Source organism: Dermochelys coriacea, chromosome 22 (assembly GCF_009764565.3).
Source record: "Dermochelys coriacea isolate rDerCor1 chromosome 22, rDerCor1.pri.v4, whole genome shotgun sequence".
Classification (NCBI taxonomy): Eukaryota; Metazoa; Chordata; order Testudines; family Dermochelyidae; genus Dermochelys; species Dermochelys coriacea.
The window spans coordinates 12,689,987-12,711,728 of NC_050089.1; the positions used below are offsets into that span (position 1 = coordinate 12,689,987).

General features: G+C 57.1%; 2 protein-coding genes across 7 annotated transcripts in view; both read left to right on the forward strand.

Annotated features, from left to right (window-relative positions):
- USP2 (ubiquitin specific peptidase 2) overlaps positions 1-9,380 on the forward strand; it is a 61,480-nt gene extending 52,100 nt beyond the window's left edge. For 5 of the 6 annotated variants that reach the window (XM_038380865.2, XM_038380863.2, XM_038380864.2 and 2 more), the window contains 9 exons: positions 1,216-1,327; positions 1,415-1,525; positions 2,486-2,550; positions 2,826-2,929; positions 3,018-3,098; positions 3,495-3,573; positions 3,866-3,973; positions 5,037-5,157; positions 7,591-9,380. In XM_038380865.2, coding sequence (XP_038236793.1) covers positions 1,216-1,327; positions 1,415-1,525; positions 2,486-2,550; positions 2,826-2,929; positions 3,018-3,098; positions 3,495-3,573; positions 3,866-3,973; positions 5,037-5,157; positions 7,591-7,678 — 869 coding nt within the window. In that variant the 3' untranslated portion in view covers positions 7,679-9,380. Of the gene's footprint in view, positions 1-1,215; positions 1,328-1,414; positions 1,526-2,485; positions 2,551-2,825; positions 3,574-3,865; positions 3,974-5,036; positions 5,158-7,590 lie in introns of all 6 variants that reach the window. The other variant, XM_043501074.1, reaches the window with a different exon arrangement.
- Positions 9,381-13,402: 4,022 nt separating this feature from the next.
- Positions 13,403-21,435, forward strand: LOC119846583 (membrane frizzled-related protein). The gene is made up of 9 exons (XM_038380411.2): positions 13,403-13,748; positions 14,786-14,906; positions 15,483-15,623; positions 16,081-16,215; positions 16,698-16,932; positions 18,670-18,800; positions 19,243-19,368; positions 20,004-20,080; positions 21,238-21,435. Exons 1-9 carry the CDS (start codon positions 13,602-13,604, stop codon positions 21,433-21,435), a joined length of 1,311 nt encoding a protein of 436 aa, XP_038236339.1. The 5' UTR covers positions 13,403-13,601.
- Positions 21,436-21,742: the final 307 nt, after the last annotated feature.

A 21,742-nucleotide genomic window follows, 5' to 3' on the forward strand; every position in this document is an offset into this window, starting at 1 on the left:
ACATCATTGTTCATGGAATCGCCAAGTGCCACCCATTTCAAATGATTCATTGCTTCCTTCATAGGTTTCTGGATTCTAAAACCACGGTTATGTGCTTTCACTCTTACAGCATGGCTGATCACTGAAGCACCATCGATGCTTGCTTCCACAAGGAGGTCTTCAAACCCACTTTCCTGTATCACACTGCCTATGTCACCCAGGAAATTCACTGTACGATGCATGCCTCCCATCTCAAAGGGGTCATTGTCAAATTCGGTTCGATTCCTCCATTTAATCAACTGTGCTTTGCAATACATTGCTTCATCATACACATCATAAGTCCAGTCTTGGCCCAGAGAGTGGAACATATCCTGAAAATATTTCATCCTGGTGTACGTTGTATTAATATCAATTGCTGGTGCAGAAATCATTGCATAGTAGCCAATATTCATAAAATATAAAATAGTAGAAAGTCTTCTCCAATCAGTCCACCCTACAAATAATGACAGATATTTTGATGTATTACATGATACAAACAAGCTCATACTGTTGTGTGACTACAGACTTTTGCTTTAACCAAAGGCAGACAAGTATGGGAAAATGCATAAAATATATCACCAGGGGCTAAATATTCCCCAAACTTTCCGCGACAATACTATTTTGAGTACATAGTTCGTAGGCAATTGAATTTAGAAGCTTTCTGCCAATTTTTGGTAAAAAATAGCCCATGTTTCTCTGAGTTGTGGCCTTTTTGGTGATTTTATGATTTTTTCAGGTTAAGGTTTCAACATGACGTGATATAGAATAACTGCACCACTCCCAGCAGCTACAAACACCCTGCTGATGACCACCAGATGCGTGTCTAACATGTGGCAACAAAATGTTTCTCGCTGACTCATTCATAAGACCCCTTTTTAAATCTGACTGGCTGACGACTCCTCCTCCAGGGTTTGCCAGCTCTGCGGCTGATACCCGAGGTGTAGACTTCAGCTCCCTCTGTGAGACCCTGGCCAGGCAGAGCAGACCAGGCTTCCTGCTGCTCCTCTACTCAGCAGATCTGGCCATGAATATGCACTGGGAGCAGATCAGCGGAGTAAGAAGCTGGTCAGCCCCCCCTCGGAGGAGAGCCACCGTTAGATGGGGCTGCGAGTCTGAACACGCCCCCAGGGACCTGGGGGATTGGGCTGGAGTGAGCGGCAGGCCCCAGTAACCCTCATTTGTATTCTCTCTTGGCAGAGTTCGCAAAGCTGATCCAGCTGCTCTGGACCTCGTCCCCCAACGAAGTGGTGAGCCCCTCGGAATTCAAGACCCAGATCCAGAGATACGCACCCCGCTTTGTCGGCTACAAGTAAGGCTCTGCCACAGCCTAGGCTGGGAGGTGGGGGGCTTGTGGAGCCCAGGGGGTGGTTCCTTACCCTTCCCTTGTCCACTCCAGCCAGCAGGACGCTCAGGAATTTCTGCGCTTCCTCCTCGATGGGCTCCACAGCGAGGTGAACCGGGTGCTAGTGCGGCCCAGATCCAACCTGGACAACCTGGACCACCTACCGTAAGTAGAAGAGAGCCACGCCAGCGGCACAGACTGGTGCCTCTCCCACGCTGCCTCTGCAGAGCAGCACCCACCCCTCATCACCAAGGGGCCCCGCTCCCTGCCAGCTGGCTCACGCCCAGCCTGGAACCGGCGAAGGGGTCCCAGAGGTGTTTTTCACCAGCTAAACCCAACCCCAGGGGCCTGCCTTGGCCAGCTCTCTCTTTGGGGTAATTCTGAGCAAGTTCAGATTGGTGGTGGCTGGACCAAATTGGCAGCAAACACCCAGGACACCAGAACCCAACTGTGATGGGGCCTGGGGGGAGACGGGGGCTGCAGGTGCGGAGGGGAAATTGGGGCCTAATAAACGAGCCGCACGGAAGGAAAATCATCAGCAGATCCCAAACTGGGCGGGTAACTGTCCCCTCCAGAAAAGAAAAGAAAAGAAAAGAAAACCCTGATAATATGAGGGGATCCCTTCTTGCCACGCGTTCCAAGCTCGGGTGAGCCGGCAGCCCTCTAACAGCCTGGCATTCTGCACGCCTGCCTGCCATGATGTCTGTAGGGTTTAGCATTGCTAGCCCTGGAATTAGCACTTCACAGATCCCAAATGTATGGAGTCCCCAGGCTTGATGCATGGGGGTACAGCTCTGGTCTCTTAAGTCACTCAACTCGCACATCAAGTGATCCAACGGTGTTGGACTAAATTCAAGTGGACTAAATGCAAAGCCCGAAGGCCCTCGGCATGCCATGCTTTTAAGGGTTTGAGACCCACTGGTGCAGTAGTGGAGTTCAAGACCAGAGAAGCTTTTCCAGCATCAGTCTTGGACCAGTGACCATAAAGGGGGCAGAGCATGCTCCCTGCAGCTCCCTCCTAATTGGCATGCTTCCGCCTGCAGACTGCAAAGCAGCTCAGGGCTTGGTGGGACGCTGGCCCTGGCGGGCATCTCACGCACTCTGTCTCTTCTTTGTCCCCTGCAGCGATGATGAAAAAGGGAGGCAGATGTGGCAGAAGTACCAGGAGAGGGAGGATAGCCGGATCGGAGGTGAGTGCCTGGGTACAGGGAGGGGAGGACATGGGGGCAGGGAGTGGATTGAAGGATAGCAAGGCCCAGGAAGTGAAGTGGAGGTGGGCAGGGGAATTGCAGTGTCTGTGGAGGAGACGGCAGGCAGCCGGCTCAGACCCCATACATCCAGTACACAAATGGATAGATCGGTAGAAGACATGGTTGCTGTGATGGTCAGAGCCCTGCCGGGTGAGGGCTGGGCCATGCAGTGCCTTGGGCGTCTCTCACCCCCTCTCGTTCCCATCCCACCCCAGATCTCTTTGTCGGGCAGCTGAAGAGCTCCCTGACCTGCAGCGAGTGCAGTTACTGCTCCACAGCCTTCGACCCCTTCTGGGACCTGTCCCTGCCCATCGCCAAGGTAATGCTCCTGCCCCCACCTGCTGCTCAGCGTCCCCCCATCCCGCCTGCCCAGGCATGCTCTGACCCCCCCTCTTTGCTCCCCGCAGAAGAGCTACGGCGAGGTGACCCTTTTGGACTGCCTGCGGCTCTTCACCAAGGAGGACGTGCTGGATGGAGACGAGAAGCCAGTGAGGGAGGGATGGGTGGGCAAATAGTGGGAGGAAGGGATGGACAGGCAGGGACAGATGGACAGGCAGACTGTTGTTTGGGGACCAGGAGATGCGGTACAGAGATCGTCACCCTACCGCACTGCGCCATTTGCCCACATCACAGTTTTGCTGTAGCAATTGGTCCCGCATCCCAGCCCCATGGGAACGAGGCCACCTGCCCTCAAGGTGGGCACCATCTTGACTCAGGGATAGGCTTGGATTTGCTTCCGCTGGGCCCCATTTCCGCTAGACGGTGGGCCTATTTGCTGAAGTTCCCTTGCGAGTGGCACGCTCGGGCCCGGCCCAGGGCTCCTGGGTTCAGCCCCCTGGTGATGCTGTCAGGATCCCCCTCTAACCCTGGTTTGTCTCCCCCAGACATGCTGCCGCTGCAAAACCAGGACGAGGTGCACAAAGAAGTTCAGCATCCAGAGGTTCCCAAAGATCCTGGTGCTTCGTATCCATCAATCTCCCCGGAGTTCCCTGCAGTGGAGATCCCAGCGCCTAGGCAGCATATGCCATGGGGCGGCGGGGAGGGTGGTCTTGGGGCAAAGGGATATGGGTGGGAGTCACCTCCTACCCCCAGGCATTAGCAGATCCAGCTTCTGCTGAGTGGGACATACCAGAGGTAGATGGGGGCCCATCCCCAAGAGGTCAAAGGGCTCTGTGCTCATCTCCTCCCACCCTTCCCTCCCATCCATCTGTCCTGGCCCTGGCCCTGCCCCCTTTCCTTGACTCTGGCCCCCCAGATCTGAAGCGCTTCTCCGAGGCCAGGATACGAACCAGCAAGCTCACCACCTTCATCAGCTTCCAGCTGAAGGACCTGGACCTGCGGGAGTTTGCCGCACAGAACTGCAGTGAGTGCCCTGGGACAAGGCAGGGCCTGAGTGCGCTGGCACAGGGAGACAACATGCCCGTAGCTGATGAGGCAGGGCTGGGGCAGCATCCCTCACAGCAGCCCACTGGGAGTCAGGGGCATGTCACGGAGCACCCCGTCACTAACCAGTGCGCCACACTGCCCGGCCTGGCCCTTGATCAGACACACACCCAGTCGTGACCCTTCCTCCCTGTACGGATTTATTCTTCACTTACCAAGGTCAAGAGAATGGGTTGCAGCCTGCCAGCAAAGCAGACTTCTCCACAGCCACCTCTCCTCCTGCCCCTCTGAACTTCTCCCGTTTCTTCTCCCTCCCACTTAGATCCTCCCACTTACCCATCCAATTGCCTCATCAGCCCAGCAATTGCCACCCAAACTCAGTAATCCCCAACAGACTTCAGCATGCACACCTTCCCCGTGCTGCAGCCACCTCGAATCGGGCCCTGGCACAGGGAGCTTGGTGGCTGATCAGCCGCCCCAAGGGAGCTGTCCCCACTAGCTGCGTGTCCTTGGTTGCCAGTGCACTCATCCCACAGACAGGGCGTGGGTACGTTCTGTCTCCCCAGGACTCTGTCCTGGCCCAGCAGAGGCTGCACGGCACGCTCTGTGCCTTGCTGCACCCCTCTACCCCACACCCTCGAGGGAACCAGACAGTGGTGGACGAATTCCCCAGCCCCCGTCTGTATCATTAGCCTTGTATTTCAGGTGCGGAAACTGAGGCACAGGACGTGACACACACACAAAGCCATGCACTAAGCCAGTGGCAGAGCTAAGAACAGAACTGAAGAGTCCTGGCTCCCCCAATCACTTGCTCACTCAAGACCACTCTCCCTCCCCAAGCGGAGAATAGAACCCAGGAGTCCTGGCTCACCCCTCCCCCATTCTCCTGCCCAGTCCTTGGGGTCCTGCTCTTTGTACCTTGCTAGTGGGATCCCAAGGGTACAGTAGCAGCCCAGCAGGGGATTCCAGCAGCAGGGGTCCGGATGGGCATGCTGGACCCTACCCTCGCTAATTGCTGGGTTTGCTCTGCCCCACCCCTGCAGATCATGCCATTTACAACCTGTATGCCGTCTCAAATCACTCCGGGACCACCATGGGAGGGCACTACACAGCCTACTGCAAGAGCCCCGTGTCTGGCGAGTGGCACACTTTCAACGACTCCCGGTAATCCTGGCACTTGGCATACCAGGCAACCATCCCACTTCCCATGTGGCCAGGGGTCTGTATGGGCATGTGGGGAGGTGGATGGGTATTGTGGGCTGATGTGGGGGGCAACTCTGTGGATTGAGGTGACTGAGGGCTGCATGGGCAATGAGTATTTTGGGGGAGATCTGCAGATGTGGGGTGACTGGGGGCTGCACAGGCTAGGGGGGTTGCGGGGGTAGCTCTGCAGATGTGGGTTAACTGGGGGCTGCACAGGCTAGGGGGGTTGTAGGGTAGCTCTGCAGATGTGGGGTACCTGGGGGCTGCACAGGCTAGGGGAGTTGTGGGGGTAGCTCTGCAGATGTGGGGTACCTGGGGGCTGCACAGGCTAGGGGGGTAGCTCTGTAGATGTGAGGTGACTGGGGACTGTATAGGCTAGGGGGTTGTGGGGGAGATCTGCGGATGTGGGGTAACTGGCAGCTGCACAAGCTAGGGGGGTTGTGAGGGTAGCTCTGTAGATGTGAAGTGACTGGGGACTGTATGGGCTAGGGGAGTTGTGAGGGGACCTCTGTAGATGTGGGGTAACTGGGGGCTGCACGGGCAATGGGTGTTGGGGGAGATCTGTAGATGTGGGGTGATTGGGAGCTGCATAGGCTTTGGGTGATGTGGGGGGAGATCTGTAGATGTGGGTGTGATGGGTTCGGTCACAGGGACCCCCTTGGGACTGCCACCTGATATACTGAGTCTACCTGTGAGCCCGTTTTCCCAGCATCCAGTGTTCTGCCTTTCTGGGCAATTTGCAACGTGTACAGTTCTAGCTTCTTCTGATCTTCACTCTTACTTATTTTGCTTACTTTTCTGTCCCTATTTTCCTTACCCGAAATAAGCAAACAGAAAATAACTAACCGGTAACCACTTGGTCTGTTCTCCAGCCAACACATTTAAACCTCACTTAAAATCACTACCAGCATTTCACAGCAATCAGCTGTGCACAGATCCGGCTTGACTACACCACTGTGACAGGTTGGTTCAGAGAAACCCTCTTGGGACTGCCACCTGATGTGCTGAGACTACCCCTGAGCCCCTTTTCCCTGGCAGCTTGGGACTTCAGTACCCTGTCTTGTTGAGCCAGACACACCAGCCTACTGCAAACACAGACCCAGGTCTGAACCATGTCCCCCAAAAGCTCCAGACGTAATTGAAAACGGCTTAAGAAGTGCTCCTGTCTCTAGCACCCAGATACCCAGTTCCCAATGGGATCCAAACCCCAGATAAATCTGTTTTACTCTGTATAAAGCTTATACAGGGTAAACTCATAAATTGTCCACCCTCTGTAACACTGATAGAGAGATATACACAGCTGTTTGCTCCCCCAGGAATTCATGGCTTACTCTGGGTTAATTAATAAACAAACGTGATTTTATTAAGTATAACAAGTAGGATTTAAGTGGTTCCAAATAATAACAGACAATAAAGTAAGTTACCAAGCAAAATAAAGCAAAACACGCAAGTCTAAGAAACTGATTACAGATGAAACCTCACCCTCAGAGATGTTCCAATAAGCTTCTTTCACAGACTAGACTCCTTTCTAGTCTGGGCCCAATCCTTTCCCTGGTACAGTCCTTGTTCCAGCTCAGGTGGTAACTAGGGGGTTTCTCATGACTGCCACCCCTTTGTTCTGTTCCACCCCCTTATATACCTTTGGCACAAGGCGGGAATCTTTTGTCTCTTTGGGTCCCCACCCCTCCTTCTAAATGGAAAAGCAGCAGGTTTAAGATGCATTCCAGTACCAGGTGACATGGTCACATGTCCTGTGAGACCCCAAGCCTTCATTCTTCCCAGCCTGACTCACAGGAAGGCTTGCAAGTAAACAGGAGCCATCTACAGTCAATTGTCCTAGCTAATGGAACCCATCAAGATTCTAAACCACAATTAATGGCCCACACTTTGCATAACTACAATAGGACCTCAGAGTTATGTTTTATATTCCTAGTTTCAGATACACGAATGATATATTCATACAAATAGGATGACCACACTCAGTAGATTATAAGCTTTGTAATGATACCTTACAAAAGACCTTTTGCATGAAGCATATTCCAGTTACATTATATTCACACTCATTAGCATATTTTCATAAAATTATATGGAGTGCAACATCACATTGGGGTAACTGGGGGCTGCATGGGGAATGGGTGTTGGGGGAGATCAGTACATGTGGGGTGACTGGACTGCACAGGCTAGGGTGGTTGTGGGGATAGCTCTGTAGATGTGGGGTGACTGGGAGCTGCATGGGCTCTGGGTGTTGTGGGGGTAGCTCTGTAGCTGTGGGGTGACTAGGGGCTGCACAGGCAATGGGTGTTGTGGGGGTAGCTCTGTAGCTGTGGGGTGACGGGGGGCTGCTATGGGGGTAGCTTCCCTTCCCGTGCTGTGATCGCCACTCTCTTCCTACAGTGTCACCCCGATGTCCTCCAGCCACATTCGCAGCAGTGACGCCTACCTGCTCTTCTATGAGCTGGCCAGCCCGTCTTCCCGCATGTAGTTCCTCCCCCCCCACTCAGTCCCCCGGGAGCCTGGCATGGCCACGCCGAGATGGGGAGACCCAGGACGGCCACGACTCTGGCGGGGATTTCTATTATTTGGTTCGTTTTTTAAAAAACAACACAAGACGCAAGAGAAACCACCCCTAAAATGGGGCCAGCGCCCTGGCCGGGGGTGGGGGGTAGATTTCTCCTGCTCATGGGCCCATTGTGGCTGAGGCTGAAGACAAGTGGAGCCCCAGACCAACCAGCGGCACAGACAGCGGAGAGGATGCCGGCATAGAGGGGGCTGGACAGTTTGGATGATTCCTGCTGTTAGGGGCGGGGATTGGATTCTTAGCTTATTTTGCTCTTTTCTTTAGCGTGTAATAAATGCCGAGGGGCGCAGAAGCCTGCCTGTCCCATTAACTCCAAGCAACCACCCCCTCCCACTCCAGGGCAGACACGAGTGGGGTTTGGGGACCCAGGAGTGCCTCCATCTCATCCTGGTGCAACCACACCATTTGGAGCCTGCTGCTTGAGAACCCCATCTTGAATTGCACCATGGAAACACCGCATCTGCTCTCCAGCTTGGCCCCACCCTGCTCGCTGCAGCCAGGGGCTGCTCCTCCGAACCGGACTAATAGCCCACCGCCCTTCTCCAATAGCCTGGGGCAGCTTGGCTGGTGGCTCTGCCCATAGAGCAGTCATGGCAGTGAATTATTGATTTGAAACTCCCTGGCCAGGCTATGAGGGGGTTTGCACGGATGACGCCCGGCGGTGCAGAGGGAGCCCAGGACAGGTCCTGGAGTGACTGTTCCATCTCTCAGCGCTTTGGGGGGACACTCCTGAGTTCATTTTTAATTGACTTTTCTCAGTCCAGAGTGCCCACACCGGTTTCCTAGGGGCCCGCCTTGCTAGGAGCATCAGGGATGGGGGAGAGACTCGCTTTGGGTGGGTTTACCAGCCTGCTGTACAATCGTGCCTTAAAACGTTTTAGGAGCAGGGAAGGGCATGTGAGCTGAAGTAATGTTCCCATAATCCTCTGGGGTATGCCCAGCCTATGCCATGAGGGCCAGCAGCTTTCCAAGAGCCAGCTTTTTGGGGGGGGGGGGGTGTCTCGTCTCTGAGCAGTTGGGAATGGTAAGCAACAGCCTCTCCCTCCCACAGAGACATGAAGCTGGCCCCACTCAGCTTCCCCTGGACTAGCCAGGGAATCTCAATGGCCTTTTTAGTCTTTTCTCTAATTTATTCGCTTCCTCCCTTCCCCCGCAGCCACATTCAGAGCATCCCACCAGACCCTATGGCTGAGCTAGCCCCGGCACGCTCAGAGATGCCCCCACAGCCATGTTGAATTGTGCCACTTGCCTGTTCTTGGCACTGCACGGCCAGGGCATCCTGGCCGCTTTGCCTGCTTCCCTCACCTGCTCCTTGGGCCCTGCCCCAAGAACAGGTCTAAGAGGACTGACACTAAGATTGAAAGGGACATTTTCCAACTGCTTAACCAGGGCCCCTTTCAACATGGCTGGGGGCGCCTGCTGCAGGGGAAGAGTCAAGATCTCTAGCTATAGGAGCAGACCAGGCAGAAGCTGGGGGGAGGTTGAGCGGAGCAGTGTTGCTGGTTTGGTTATTGCTTGTTTACTGTGTAAGCAAGATGAGCGGGGAGCGGAAGAGTGTAGAGTACAAGGGAGACTTGTACAGGAATAAATTTTAGCTTGAACACCACGCCCAGGCTTTGCCTTGCTGTGTGCGTCCCAGACTAACGCTGCAGGACAGGCCACACTCCTCCCAGCCTAACACTGCAGCTCCAGGGCACGAGCTGTGGAAACCCGCCCCAGGGCAGGTTAGCCCAACCAGCGAGGGGGTTCCTCCTGCCGCTGGCTACTCAAGGTTCGCAGTGGGCTAGATAGAGCCGTGCTCTGTGCCAGGGCACTTATGAGAGAGAGCTTATGAGATTCCCCTTACCCCCCGAGCAGGACAGTGGGGCCTAAACCAAGCTGGGACCAACATTTAACCTTGGCCTGATGCAGGCAGCAAGTTTCTCCTCCAGCCCCCCAGAGCCTGGCTTGTGTAGCGTGAAGCAGAATGAGAACTATGACACCACTGCAAAAGGGACCCAGGGCTGGCTAGAGAAGCAGAGATCCAGGCCCAGAGCAAAGTCTTTTGCTGTAAACCCTCTCCTGCACACACCCCCCTTGCCACCCATTAACACGCCCCAGTCTTGGGAGCCCTAAGTACTGGACTTTCCCCCTGCAGCTCAGCTCTCCCCAAAGCTCCTGAACAATGAGCCTTTTCTCCACTGCTTAGTAACTGAGAAACAGCTTCAGCTTGAGGGGCTGCAGGAATGCGACTGGCTGGGCCCTGGCGCCAGGCACTAGGGAAACACTGCACCCAGCCCAGCCAACTGTAAACACAGCCAGGGGAATTCGCTCACTCCACATCCAGCTCCAGCCCCCGCTCCCTGCAGGCCCATGGGGCACTGGTGGCATCAGTAATGCCCTTAGTTTGGGGGCACCATAAGAGAGCCAGGCCAGGCAGCACTCTGGCTGCTCAGAGTGGGGCTAGGGTCGATTTCTAGACAAACTGCCACCACAGCCAGCAAACACAGGGGACAGGCCAAGGCCTGGACAGAGCTCCCCTCATCCCTGGAGGCAGCAAGGGAAGGCTCACCAGCTGCAGTTGGGGTGGAGAACCAGGCTCCTCCCCCAGACACATTCACCCCTAACAAACCCACTGGAAGTGCAGGACCTGAGACCCCCTGGGACAGTGACAGCCCTGCTGCCTCCAGGCCACAGGCAGGGCCACTGCTGGAGATCTCATGAATATTCCACACATGAGCCCCTAAGGGGCCTCTGTCCAGGGGAGCAAAAGGAGCTTGAGGGCCAGGATCATGTCTTGGGAGGGACTCAAGATCATGGGAGAAGGCCCGAGCTCCATCTCCCTACCCCAGGCACACTGTCATAAGATGTCCTTGACCCTGCAGCACCCATCAGACAAGCATAAAAGAGGTGGACTTGAATTCCCACCCACTAACACCAGTGCAACCAAGGAGCGGGCTAGGATGCAGGATTGCTGGGTTCTACTCCTGGGCTGCATTACCTTGGGCAAAGCAGGTGCACAGATGCCCCAGTGACAGCCATTAGGAGAATCATTTTCAAAAGCATGCAAGTGACTTAGGAGCAAAACTCTTCTTGGAAGCCAATGGCTCCGAAGGCAATTTTCAAAAGGGGACATTGGCTCCTAACTGCAGGACCTGGGGGGGAACCTATCTAGGTTTTTTCAGGGCCTAACATTTTCTATGTATGCCTCAGTTTCCCCCCTGCAATGCAGGGAATAATAGCACTGACCTACTGATAGCTCCACAGGATCTGTGCTCCACCCCAAGCTTTGGAACAGTCTCTAGCTGGAACCTCTTCAGGGGGGACAGACCCCCAAGGGGTCTCACTTTTCCTGCAGAGCATAGGCCATGCAGCCTCACCCCCTCCTTTGAATCTCTGGGGCACCAGCACTCCTCTTTCACAGCAGGCACTCTGTTCAGCAAGGCCAACTGAGAGATGCTCCTGGAGAGACTTGGAGACCCCCCTCACCCCCTAATGTACCTCACCCAGCCTTTGCAATGACTCAAGTAGCATTGTCAAAACAGTAAGTTTATTTGTCAACAGGAACACAGCAAGTCCTTAGGTTAGCCCAGAGTCTTCAAGGTCCTTCAGGTTAGCCGGAGCCCAGCCAAACTGTAGTGAACCCCCCTTTCCAAGCTCTGTTATCTCCTTCCTCAGATCCCTGGTGAGCACTTAGCTGCCCTCCAGCAGACAACTTTTATTCCCCCCTTTACACCTTCCCAATCCTTTGTTCCTGAGCTGGGGGATTCTGCTCAGCTTCCCTGCAGAGAGGTGGGGAAATCCATCTCCCTCTGGGGCATTGGTTGCTAGGTGTCCATGTCCTGGTGACAGGGTTTGCCATTGTCCTCTCAGATTCTCCATCGATAGGGGGTCAGCCTCCACCAGTCCTTTAAGGACCCATTCAGGTTCAGACAGCTAGGCATCATCCATGCTTATGTCTCTTGCCTGCCCTGAGAGACCATCTCCCCCCAACTCCAGTAACCATGAAAAATAAAGGGGAAACTGAGGCACACATTGGCCACATACAATTACAGAAAACTCCATAGTCACTGCTCTGTGCACCTCAAGGATGGCTGAGGCTTCATAGAGCAATGTAAGCCAAGGACTCGGAGATGCTCCTAAGGAATGTACTACATCAGCATACCTTATTGTCTCACTCTGGGGTGCAGTCCAGACCAGTGGGGGGTTGGGTCACCACATGCCCTGTAACCCTGGGTGCCTCAGAGCTTTGCTGCTGTAGCTCCCAACCTGCACCACTCCCAACCAGACTCCTAGTCACACCTCAAGCATCCATGTAGAGCTGCAGCCTGGTCCAGCAACACACTGGCTTTCAGCAGCCTTGGTTACTCCTCTCGAGGTGACCCCAGCACACCCCTAGTCCCAGCTTTCCCCAAAGACATGTGTTCTGCACTGCCCTGCCCTCTCCTGAACAGTTCAGATCTTCATGTTTGTTGCCCCTGTAAAGAGTCAACATTCAGTTTGTTGCTTTAACTGGAGTTAAACAGTTTGGTTTACACACAGCACTGGATTGTTTTAGATTAAAATCAAAAACAAAACAAAGGTAGGATTAAGTGAATTCAAGTAGAAGAGGTGAAATTAGCTACAAGCAAAGAGTGAACAGGCATCTAAAAGTAACAGTCTAGCAAGTTTTGGTTCAAAGCTTCGTTTGAGATGGTCTCACCCCCAGCCTTCCAACAAGATGGGGACTGTCCCTTTCCTGGGTCAGGCTCTCTCCCAGAGGCCCAAAGGTGCAGGGGCCCTGGTCTTCTTAGGCAAAAGATGACTTGGGGTTCTCCACCCCTTTTATAGTCCAGGGAACCTTAGGAGGGGGTCCTACTGAAGGTTACCCCTCAAAGCAAAGTTTATGCAAGCTGTGAGGAAGGCAACATGGAGTCTGATGGGCAAAGAGGCTTCATGCACCTTTCCCTTCTTGCTGGCAGGGAACAGAACAACTTGCAGTTCAGCCATCTCCTCCCCCTGCTGTTTTGAGGACCCTGCTTCCCTCAATTTGCACACAAGTAAACACGTTCCCTTCTTCGGGCCAGACCATTCTAATACCTTTGCCTAGGCAAGGCTGTGGCATTTTGAACATGTGCCATTATACAGGGGATTTCATAACTTTACATTAAGTAATCAACTAACAAGTTATTAGTTTTCAAATGATCCCTCACAAGGCCTACTTAGTGCAGTGGCATGTAGGGTATGAATACAGGGGTGCTTTCCACCACCGCCAATGCCACAACGTAGCCACTTCTGGGGTGGAGCATGACAGCTGCTTACCTACCCATAGCACCACACAGACCAGGGGAAGCAGGGCAGGTCATCTCATCACCTTGATGGGGGACCCCTCAGTGCATCCCAGATCTAGCTGCCTGAGCCACTAGGGTCCTCAGCTCCTGGGGAGCACCAGTCCAACCAAGCCAGCTGAACAGTGCTGTCCCTTTAAGACTCTTGTTTGCCATGCCAGGGGACTTAACCTCAACATCCTCAGCTGAGTTGGATTAAGGTGGGAGGAGGGGTTGGTGCTTGGGCTGGTTTTTTTAATGCTTTTAAAATTCTTTCACTCCCATGCTGCTTTCCCAGCCCCCTCCCCCTGGAGTCCAGTACAGCCATTCCTTGGCTTCCAACCTTTGGTACCAGCCAAAGCAGCCAGCCTGGCCATTTACATTTCCTGCAGCAGGCGGACTAAACTCACCCAGAGCTCTGGGTGCCCTGGAAGAGCCACGTGGATGTCCCAGGAGAAGGACTGAACCCCATTTGCGGCTCTCAGGAGCCGCTTTGTGCTGTCGCAGTGATCAGGAGCTGCCATGCCGATGGCAGAGGGGCCATGGGAGGGGGCCAGGGCCCACCAGATCCGGAGGGCAGGGAATGCACCAGGGGAGCAATTCTAGCCAGATCCTGCCAGGAATCACCCCCAGCGATGAAGGACTTCACTGAAATCACGCTGTGCCCCGACAGGCTGGAGCAGAGTAAGGTACGGGTGGCAGCAGGTGCCACTGGGGAGGGAGCTGTGTGGGGTCTTGGCACTGAACCTGCTTGGCCCAGAGCTCCTGCTGCTGGTGTCACCTCCTGCCCCTGGGGCCAGGCAGTCACCTCCCAAGCCCTGACCCCTCAGTGCCATGTGCTTCCCCCAGCTCACCCTCAATACCATGCAGTCCCCCTCCCCCAATGCCTGGTACAGACCCCCATCATGGGATTCACTCACCATTGGGGCACCTGAAAGGAGCAAGACCCCAAACAGGTCTGATGCTCCCCCTACCCAATAGCTGCTGATGCGGCATCCCACCTCGCTCTCCAGGGCTCACGCTGCTTCCTCTGTGGCTCTGCGCCCTGGCCCGGTCACTGTACTGTCCTCTCCTCCTGGATCCACTGTCCCACTGCCATTCCAGACAGTCCTTCTGCACCACAGCCAGGCCCTGGGCCACTTTCTCAGCAGCAGGGAAGGGAACCAGGCCTGCCCACGACCCCAGGTTCCAGCCCTGGAACACTTTGCGCAGCAGCCACTGTCCACTTGCTCCCAGGCTCCAGCACTCCTTGGACTCCTTCCTATGCACCCCACATTCCTGCCCAAACTCCCTCCCGCAGCAAGCAACTGCTTCCCCAGCAGCCCCTTCTGCTCTCAGCTTCTCCCCTTTAGTCCACCCCACCTGAAGATCATCTTCCACTCAGTTTCACTGAGCCCTGGCTCTCCTCCTGGGCAGCCTATGAGGTTAATTGACCTAATTTAACCTGCTCTGCCTTGTGTGGTGAGGACATCACCACATCCCTCTCCCACCCTACCTCCTGCTTCACTTCCCCAGCACTGACCCCTCCCTGCCATGTGCTGCCATTCCCAGCACCCAGGGCTGGCCCCCTTGCATACATCCACCCCCCAGCAAGGCACTGACTCCCATTAATGAACAGCCCAGCATGTCCCATGTTCCCCACCCCACAAAGCACTGTTCACCTCCCTGCTGCCCCACCCCTGCCATAGCCACACCAGCCCTTCACCACCTGCTCTGTGTCTTGCAGACGGAGTTTTGCAACCCCATCTTCGAACCCGAGCGCGAGGGGGCTGGCTGCGCACCCTCCACTCCGCACCAGATGGCAGGGGAGAACAGGAGCAGCACTGGATCCCCCTGGGATGGCCTTGGTACCAGCCCCCCCGAGGGCCCTAGCACCAGTGGGCCCTTATGAGTGGGCAGCCCCTGAGGGGAGCAGGGAGGAGAGGCGGGGATCTCCCTCTGCCTGGGAGAGAGGGGCCCAGCAGACCCAAGGGAGTCATGCGCCACACAGTACTGGCTGGCAGGGGGCCACCATGGTCACACCAGTGCCCTCAAGCAGGGCCCCCTGTACACTGTGTAACCCAAGGAGCTGGGCCTGTGCCCCACAGCAGCTTGTTCCAGTGCCCTCCAGCTGCACTTTGTATACCCACAAGCACCAGAGGGGGAGCAGTGACCCACAGGTCCCACCCAACACAGTGCCCACTGGCTGCCAGGGCCAGGACATTGGGTATCCCAAGACTGGCTTCAAGGGTCCTGTGCTCGTACCCAGAGCCAGGTGTATCCCCACAGGGTCCCCTCTCCAGTTCTTCCAGCCTTGGGGATCCTGTCCCGCTGCCCTTAGCACTGGCAGCGCTGAGTGCCCCACAAACCTCTCTCCCAGGGCTCTGGGAAGGAGGGCCCCCCCCCCCGCCATGCTCACCAGTGACCCCTTGCTGTGTACACAGCTCCCCCCGCAGGCCAGCGGCTCTGGAGCAGGGTGGGCAGGAAGCACAGGCCTGACTGCAAGTTCTCCTGGCTGTGCGTAGCACTGATGAGTGCATTGCTCTTGCTGCTACTCGCCTTGCTGCTGGGGATCATCATCTCCCGTGAGTACCAGGGCAGGGGCAGCTGGGGCATGTGGATGGACAACAGGTGGGGGCGGGGGCCAGCATGCTAGCAGCACAACCCAGCTGCAGCCTTACACACCAGCAAAGCCCCCCCCAGGGTCAGGGCAATGAGTGGGGCTGGGAGCACACCTGTAGGAATGGAGTAAGGGTTAGCTACTGCTACCCCATCAAGACCCTGGCCCCACCTGGTCCACCCTCCAGCTGGAATCACTGACAGTCTGAAATCCACTGAGTTGGGGTGGAGGGAATAGATTCCCCAGCCCCCAAACGCCTAGCTCTGAGCACCCCCCCCATCTGGGGTGCCAAGCAGGGGAGACAGCTGCAACCCAGGACTTGCCCCCCCAAGTGTCCGATCCCTGGGAGAGTCCCAGCTGCCTGCCCAGAGGCCCCAGTTCCAGTAGCTGACCCCTGCTCTTGGCTCTCCCTGTGGAAGCAGAGCTGCAGTCCTCACGCTCAGCTGGACCCTCCTCTGCAACTGCATCTGCCCACCACCACGATGCCACCACCATAGCACCTGCTGGCGCCACCGAGCCACGGAGCGAGCCGCCCCCAGCTACTACACCAGAGCCCTGTGAGTACCTGGGGCCTAGCCGAGCCTCTCCCCGGGCCAGGGGACCCAGAGATATACCCCCAACTCTACTGAGCATAGGCGGGCATCAGACCCCAAACAGAGACCCCATTGTCCGGGGAGAGCACAGGGAGCCACATTCACAGCCCCCCTCCTCACCTCCCTGACTAGCCCCATGTTAATCCCAGTAAGGGGGAGCAGTGGGGAGAGCAGCTAAGAACAGAGGGGATCCCCATCCCTGACTAGGGTAAGCATTAAGCCCCAGGGCTAGGGGCACAGAGGGGCCCCACCCACCCCATAGCTCCCCACCCAGGCTGGCAACACAGAGGGGGTCCCCATCCACCCCCCTCCAGGGCTGGGGGCACAGAGAGGGGGCCCCACCCACCCCACAGCTCCCCCCCTCCTGGGGTGATGAGGAAAGAACCCCTTCTTAACTCAACCCACTGTAACCTTCCCTCTCCAATGTGTCTTTTCTCCATGTGCAGCCTGTGGAGGGACCCTGAAGGGCCCCGAGGGCTCCCTCAGCTCCCCCAGGTACCCTGCTCCCTACCCACCCAATACCCTGTGCATCTGGCGCATCCAGGTGGAGGACGGGCTGGCCATCCAGCTAAAGATAGAGTCACTCAGCCTGGAAGGCACGAGATGGTGCCTCTTCGACAGGGTGGAGCTGTACGAGGAGCTGGGAGCAGCCAGCAGCTCCCCTTGGGGAGGGACATCCAGGTAGGGACCCCATTGCCAGGCTGAGTGAATCACAGCCCTCCCCCACATAGCCCCACCCATCCAGGCTCAGATCAGCCACCAGATCCTCAGCTTTTAGGCCATGGGTTTGTCAATTGCCCAGGGGCAGTGCTCTGGATTCCCATCTGCCAGGGTGGGCAGCTTGCCAGAGGAAGCAGCACCCTCTGCTCAGGGCAGGCCCCAGCCTAGCTGGGCCTGCAGAAGGTCCAGGGCAGGTGTGTTGGTAAAGCAAGGAGGTGGGGAGGGACACTCACCCCCAGGGCTGCCTGGCACTCAAGCAGGGCTGTAGCAATTGGCCTCCCTCCCCTACATCCCCTTGTCAGTTACAATTCTGTCTTGGGGTGTAGGGAAGCAACCCCTCTTCTGTGGCTCCCCTGCTGGGTCATAATCCAGGCTGCCCCTTCCAGGGGGTCCCCAAAGAGACACTAGTCAGAGAAGTCTTCCAGCACCCACAGAGGCGTCAGGGCTTTCCCCATAGCTTGGGGGATACAGGCTCTGGGCCCTTGGCCAGTCAAGGGCTCCCCAGTTGGATTTTCCCCCAAGGAGAAGGCTCCTCTGGGTGGCCCATCTTTTGGAGTGGGTGGAGGAGCCCAGGCCCACCCTTTCCACCAGGCTCCCATACAGGGCCCAGTGGTGGGCAGCCAGGTTCTGCACCTTAGGGTGCTAAGCAGCCAACCCCCCCCCCAGTTCATTTCCTACCAACAGCCCCTTTCCCCAGAGGAAGTTAAAGAACCACAAAGTTTCTGACCTGCTCACTAGGTCTCTCCAGTCTCTGCTGGGCAGCCTTAGTCAGGGCTGTACTGGTAGCATTTCCCCAGCCCAGAAGTCTGCCCTGGGCCCGCTGTCTCCCTTTTATACCTTGCCCCCAGCTGGCCAGGCTTTGCAGGTGCCTTCACCTAGGCCCAGAGCTTAACCCCTTCTTATCTTTGTACATGCCATCACAGGAGTCCAGCGCCGGAGGCTATGGATCAGGACTGAGGGGCACTGGCAGAGCTGTGGGGGGACGGGTGACCAGGGCTGTATGGCAGGGGGTTCTGGTCAGGCTTGAGGGGCACTGGCAGAGCTGGGGGGCAGGACAGGGTGTCCCAGGGCTGGTATGGCAGGGGGCTGTGGATCAGGACTGAGGGGCACTGGCAGAGGTGGGTGGGAGCCTGGGAAGGGCAGGGTGTCCCATGGGTGATATGGCAGGGGGCTGTGAGTCAGGCTTGAGGGGCACTGGGAGAGCTGGGGGGGCAGGAGGACATGGCATCCCAGGGCTGATATGGCAGGGGGCTGTGGGTCAGGACTGAGGGGCACTGGCAGAGCTGGGAGGCGGGGGACAGGGCGTCCCAGGGCTGGCATGGTAGGGGGTTTTGGGTCAGGATTGAGGGGCACTGGCAGAGCTGTGAGAGAGAAGCTTATCCACCCTTCCTGCCTCCAGCCAGCACTGACATGTCCACAAGCCCAAAAATGCCCCCTGCCCTGGGCCTGCGGGTCTCTCCCCCCAGAGTAGCATAGCAGGAATGGAGTGGAGGGAGCCCAGCGGGGCTGTCCTGTGCTCCCCTGCTGCTCCGAGGATACCGTGGCAGATCCAGCCTCCCCCCACCACGGGATCCAGGCCATCCCAGCCATATGGGCTCAAGGGGTTAATGGGCAGGTGCCTGCCTCTGCTCCCTGCCCCACTTGCCAGGGTCTCTGGAGCAGGGGGCACTGGTTGCACACACTTGCTGCTCTCTGCAGGTTTTGTGGGGACGTGGCGCCCCCGACAATCAACACCAACTCCAACCGGCTGCGCGTCACCTTCGTCTCGGACAACAGCGTGGGTGCCCTGGGGTTCACCGCCCACTACCGCACCATCATGCCCAGTGAGAGTGAGTGCGCCCCCCCCACAACCACCCCAACCCCTGGAGCTTCACCCTCCCAGGGCAGCAGGGGCCCTCTGATGCAGGACCACCCCGAGCCCTGGGCACCTGTGGGCAGCTTCCAAGGGCGGGTCACCAAGTCTCTTACTCGGCTTGCACAAAATGGGGTGCAGATGGGCACAGGGTCTGGGGTGCTCGCCCTGCTGGGGAGGGGGTCCTGCTTTGGACAGGGCCTTGGCCTTGCGGGCGGGTGGGAGGCTCTGTTATACAGCTAATCAGAGCGGTCCCTTCTGGCCTTCAGATCTGTGAACCCACAGGAGATGGGGCACTGGCCCTGGGCAGGGAGCTGCTGACAAAGGGGCATTGTCAGGTTCACAGGCCCTCACCCAGCCGCGGGCTCCTGCTTTCAGCAGCCACCCCTCTTCCTCGTCCATCTGTCTGTCTGTCCTAGAGAGCTGTTCCTGGGACGAGTTTTTCTGTGACCAGGGGCTCTGCCTCCACCTGGGTCTTGTCTGTGACGGCTTCCACGACTGCATGGACAAGAGCGACGAAGCCAACTGCAGCTCGAAACACAAAGGCATGGGCAGCCGGGCAGCCTTGGGCACAGCTCGGCCACGCAGGGGCTGGGCCGGGGGGCGGGCCAGGCCTGGCCCAGCGTGAGGGGCAGCAGCAGAGCTGGGTGGGGCCCTGGACTGGAGTTGCAATGGGGTGTTGGGAGTCCGGACCGAGGGACATTGCAGAGCTGGCAGGCAGGACAGGCTGACAGGGCATTGGTGAAGTGTGGGAGACCAGGCCTGGAACCGCATGGGGACAGTGCATGTAACGGTTGAGGGGCATTGGCAGAAGTGGGTGGGGTCCAGGACTGGAAAAACAGGGGATGCCGTGGGTCAGGACTGAGGGGCCTGGGCAGAGCCATGGGAGGAAAAGTCCATGCGTTGGGGGCTGAGTGGGGTGGGAGGAACTCTAACAGACTATGCGGGGCCAAAGCAAATCCCTCAGCAGGGACAGGCTGAAATGTTCTTGTCCGGGTGCTGCAGGGTGCAGGGAGTCCTGGGAAGCCAGGAATGAGTCAGACAGCACCAGGGGTGCTGGGCCAGGGGTGGGAAGGGGAGAGCCCGTGGGTCATAGGGCTGGCAGCAGAATAACCAGCGTGCACCAGTCACAACTGGGTAAGAGCAGAGATCCGACCCCATGGTGTCTCTCTTGTTCCAGAATGCGGTGGGTCGCTGACCAGCTTGGAGGGGCAGTTCTCCACCCCAAGCCACCCGCAGCCGTACCCACATCAGCAGGTGAGGGAGGAGCCAGAGGCTGGGGGCAGCAAGAGTGCTAAGCAGTGGAGGCTACGGGGAGGCATGTCATGTGGCCCAGCTAGCACAAGAGGACAAGGGCCAACCTCTGCCATACAGCTGTTGGCATCAGAAAGGAGAACCAGGGCTATGGAGGGCAGGGGAGGTGGAGCAGTCAGGTTGGCCCTGTGCTGTTCAAGCCACAGAGGGATGGGGTCTCCCATTGTGTCCAGAACACCAGAAAGAGCCGGAAATGCCCCAGTCTGGGCCACCCTGGCAGCTCCTCCATCCAGAGGTGGGCAGTGGTTTAATGCCCGGTGTCAAGGATTAGGTCCGGTGCTCTCATGCGGCTCTGGAACAGTCCCTGGGAGGAGCCCTTCAGTATGCCCTCCCCCTTAGGGTCACACTCTTTCACTAGGGTGAGCCACTTGCCTTCCCCCCTCCGGGGACCGAACCTCGGAGCCTTCACCACCCCTGCTTCCCACTGTGAGCACCCTGCAGCGAATCCGCCCGCAGAAGATGTGTGCACCCAAAGGGATCCATGTACCCCCCCCCACCCCCAACTTCCTTAAACTGCAATGACTCAGCCAGAACTGTAACAGCAACAGGGTTTATTAGATGTCTGGAACACAGTGTAGACAGCCCTTGGTTAACACAGGAAACAGAAAGTTACAGTGTAGAGCATCTGCATCAGGCCCAGAGCCCTCTGACCCCTCTTTAATCCCAATCCAGGAACATCTCCCCCATTTCCAGCAGCCCCCATTTAGCAACCCCACCCAGCCCCTCCTCGGTCCTTTGTCCTTGTTCCCCTGCTGGTCACATCCTGCTGGCATCCATGGTCGTTAGTTGCTAGGTGCCCAATGCCCATCCAGTTGGAGTGGCTGTTGTCTTCTGGGACTCTCCATGGGCCTGGGGCCCCAGGCAGCAAGGCGTCAGACACATCCAGATCTCTGGGTCTCTGCAAAGAGGAAACAACCTTTTCGCACCACCTACTTAACCATACACCACATAGGGGAAACTGAGGCACACACACGATTCATACAAAATATCATGAAATAATTCCCACGCCATCCCACCCCGTCTGTGCCCAGCTGGCAGTTCTCCATCCAGACACGGGCAGGGATGTCTGGCACAGGCTCACTGGCATCGGTCTCTTCCAGCTGTGTCTCTGGCAGATCGCCGTGCCCGTGGGCCATGTGATCGATCTGCAGTTCCACAACTTCAGCTTGGAGTCGCAGGAGGACTGCACCTTTGACTTTGTGGAGGTGCATGACAGCGCAGGCACGGACGCTCTCAGCCTCCTGGGCAGGTACAGGTGCCCGCAGCTCGGCGATCCGCTGCTGGGGGCAGGAGATTGAGGGAAGGGGACGGGGGCAGAACTCCCAGAGCAGGGCTGCCTTGCAGAGCCACCTCCTGGGGGGAAAGGGGCACCTCTCTCCTACCCGACTCCAGCACTGGAGAAACCCAGGTCCTGCCCCTCCCAGACTCAGCACTAGCTGCCTGTCAGCCATACATCTCCAGGCGCTGTACAAAGCAGGTCGGTCTTACCCTCTCCGTTTCACACAGCGGGGAAGTGACTTGCCCAAGACAGGCTGGTGGCACAGCTGGGAAAGGGCACCCAGGGCTCCCAAGTGCCAGTCCAGTGCTTTATCCACTAGGCATCAA

What these genes read in the sequence shown, in the direction of transcription:
- LOC119846583 (XM_038380411.2), top strand. Translation starts at nt 13,602, where the DNA reads ATGGGAGGGGGCCAGGGCCCACCAGATCCGGAGGGCAGGGAATGCACC. An exon ending in AGCTACTACACCAGAGCCCT is followed by an intron (nt 16,216 to 16,697) that starts GTGAGTACCTGG and finishes CTCCATGTGCAG; the next exon opens with CCTGTGGAGGGACCCTGAAG. An exon ending in CTGCAGCTCGAAACACAAAG is followed by an intron (nt 19,369 to 20,003) that starts GCATGGGCAGCC and finishes CTCTTGTTCCAG; the next exon opens with AATGCGGTGGGTCGCTGACC.